At 54.4% G+C, this 2,904-nt stretch overlaps 1 protein-coding gene across 3 annotated transcripts in view; it reads left to right on the top strand.

Moving 5' to 3' along the window:
* Positions 1–7: 7 nt before the first annotated feature.
* Positions 8–2,904, top strand: part of TRAPPC2L (trafficking protein particle complex 2-like) — a 4,221-nt gene continuing 1,324 nt past the window's right edge. For 2 of the 3 annotated variants that reach the window (XM_011971901.1, XM_011971909.1), the window contains exons 1-4: positions 9–51; positions 1,458–1,630; positions 2,512–2,599; positions 2,792–2,871. In XM_011971901.1, the coding sequence (XP_011827291.1) occupies positions 19–51; positions 1,458–1,630; positions 2,512–2,599; positions 2,792–2,871 (374 nt within the window). In that variant the 5' untranslated portion in view covers positions 9–18. Of the gene's footprint in view, positions 52–1,457; positions 1,631–2,511; positions 2,600–2,791; positions 2,872–2,904 lie in introns of all 3 variants that reach the window. The other variant, XM_011971917.1, reaches the window with a different exon arrangement.

Consider the following 2,904-nt stretch of genomic DNA (forward strand, 5'->3'; position numbering starts at 1 on the left):
AGCGCCGGGCCTCCCAAGATGGCGGTGTGCATCGCAGTGATCGCCAAGGAGGTGCGTACGCGCTGCGCGGGGCGTCTGGGCCCGCACCTTCCTCGCCTCTCCGCTCTGTCTTTCTTCCCTGGGCCTAGAAGGCGCCTTAGGAAATGGGACCTGGAGGAGGCCTTCGCCGAGCTCCAGGGGTCAGGGGCTTCGCGGTGGACGAGCCACCCGGCAGACCCTGAGCTCCCCAGCTCCGCGCTTGCCCGTCCCGCTGCTGAACGCACCCCTCGGCGCCCCAGGTCTCCTCCCCGCCAGGACCCACCAGAAGCCTAGGTGGTCCGGGGCACTGCCTCCGTCCTCAGTAGGTTCTGCCGGTTCTCCCATCCAGCGCTGGCTCCCCGCGTACGGCCCTTCTGCCAGTCTCCCAGGAGCCGAGTTAAAAACCAATCGGATCCTGTCACGCCTCTGCCTGAGACCTCTGTAGTGGCTTCTCGTTGCCTTGGGATGCTGTCTGAATAACCTGGTCTGGTATCCTTTCCCCCCATAACCCTTGGCACCCTCCGCTCCAACCAACCAATTTTGCAGCTCCCTGGACATGCTTTGCCCTCTCACCTCTGGGCCTTTGCACCCGGAACACCTCTCCCCAGCTCCCACCCTCTTTACTGGCCCATGTACCTTTCTTCTGGAAAGCATTTTCTGAAGGCTGAGACTGAGCTGGGTGGCTATCCACACTGTACTCCTGCTGCATAGAGCCTTCATTTCCTAGCCAGGGTCTGCCCTGAGACCACTCTGGAGGCCGCTCCCTGCTGCGCAGTGGCTGCTGCCAAGCTTCTCATGGGCTTCCCTCCTGGCCACAGATGATCATTTACTTGTTTGTGGGTTTATCGACTAGGTATCATGTAGCCCCATGAGAGTAGCGAGGACTACTGTATTTCTGCAGGACCCAGTGCTGAATTTACAGGGTAAATGGTGGTGTGTGAAAGCCCAAGAAAGTAGCTATTAATTCTGGGCTTACAATGGTCAGGAATGAGAAATGAAGGGAATTTGAACTGAGTCTTGAACAGTTTAGTAAAAGGGTCAGTGTCAAGGTGAAGAAAAGTCAGTATTTAGGGTGCTGTATTTGGGTGACCCATGCAGAGCTAGAGGTGGGCTGAGGCAGAGTGGCCTCCAGGAGAAGGTGAGAGGCCTGCCCGGGTTGCAGGCTTGATCGTCAGGCTGTGCTGAGGCCCATTTTTCTGAGTTGTCTTTTCTGGCCACCCTACTGCTGCTGCTTTGCAAACAACACATAAATCTTCTTAGGTTAGATGGGATTTCCTGAAGGCAGTGCCCACTGTGGCCTGGAGAATGAAGCGGTGGGCCTTAAAGAATGGGAATGCATTCCCCGGGTGGCTGAAGGTCACGGCTCTGCAGCATAGTTCAGAGCTGGTGTGCGCTGGGTGGAGTCTTGTCCTTTCAGTCGCCGTCATCCTTTCTTGCAGAATTACCCCCTCTACATTCGCAGCACCCCCACGGAGAACGAGCTGAGGTTCCACTACATGGTGCACACATCTCTGGACGTGGTGGATGAGAAGATCTCCGCAATGGGGAAGGCCCTGGTCGACCAGAGGGAGCTGTACCTGGGCCTGCTCTACCCCACGGAGGACTACAAGGTGTATCTTTCAGGGCAGGGTGTGTGTCAGGGAGTACCTACAATTGCCGGGTATACTTTAGGATCAGATAGCTTGAAACCTTTGAGAAGAAAGAAAGAGAGGTGAGAGTTTTTGGCCAGCCAGGAAATTAGGGACGCCTGAGGTGAATGAAGGCCTCTAACTCTTCTCTCTCTCTCATTGGAAGAATCATTTGGGAAAAGCAAGGCTAGAATGCCCTATAGAATGTTTTGCTTTGCACGTGTCTGTTGTCTGGTTTGCAGAGGAACTGGGACACTTCTGCTTTGTACCTGCAAGGATTTCTTGTTGTGCTTTTCAGGGGGAGCCACCACCTTTGAGCAGGGGATAACGGTTTCATTTATTTTGTTAGGCCTTGCCTTGTACGTCACTAGACACTCTCGTCTAGTCCCTTGGGACAAATCACTTGAGGCCATGGAGTTCAAAGGCCTTCCCAAAAGCGGTAATGTAGCTTGTCCATGGTGATATTTGCTGGTAGCCACTATTTTACAAAATAATGTGGCCTCTAGAGAGGGGATCTGCCTTGTTCACGAAGCCTCTGCTTTTGCAGTTAACTTTCTGGGCCAGGCATTGATTCCTAAGGAGGGTGAGGTGATCCAGACAGACAGACTCAGAGTCTAGGCGATTCGGCTCTTGGAGTGTGAACTGGCCGAGGCTTGGCTGCCTGCCCCTTGCTTCTCCCGCAAACACCAGACGTTGCCCTAGCGAAGTATTTAGGCTCGCACCCAGCATGGTCACTGCAGGAGCAGCCCAGCCTGGGCATTTCCTGTGATTCAAGGTTGCCACGTTTCTCCAAAGGGAGGGCCCGCAGAGGGTCCTCCGCCAGCAGTCCCTGTGTTGCGAGTGCCTTCCCTAACCAGCTGTGCAGGTACGGCTACGTCACCAATTCCAAGGTGAAGTTTGTCATGGTGGTGGATTCCTCCAACACAGCCCTTCGAGACAACGAAATTCGCAGCGTAAGTCGGGGTTAGAAATTCGCAGCGTAAGTCGGGGTTAGAAATTCGCAGTGTAAGTCGGGGTTAGAAGGCCATGCCCGAGTGGGTGTTTTGTTTTTCCTTTTTGACTTTGTTTTGAAATGCTGAGAAACCACAAATCTGGCACTGGCTGTGTGTACCTGGCAATGTCACAGTTTGCTGGGTCTTTTCCAGATGTTCCGGAAGCTACACAACTCCTACACAGACGTGATGTGCAACCCCTTCTACAACCCGGGGGACCGCATCCAGTCCAGGTGGGCCCTACTTCCTGTGTCCGATCCAGTCCA

Source organism: Mandrillus leucophaeus, unplaced genomic scaffold (genome assembly GCF_000951045.1).
Source record: "Mandrillus leucophaeus isolate KB7577 unplaced genomic scaffold, Mleu.le_1.0 Scaffold10, whole genome shotgun sequence".
Lineage (NCBI taxonomy): Eukaryota > Metazoa > Chordata > Mammalia > Primates > Cercopithecidae > Mandrillus > Mandrillus leucophaeus.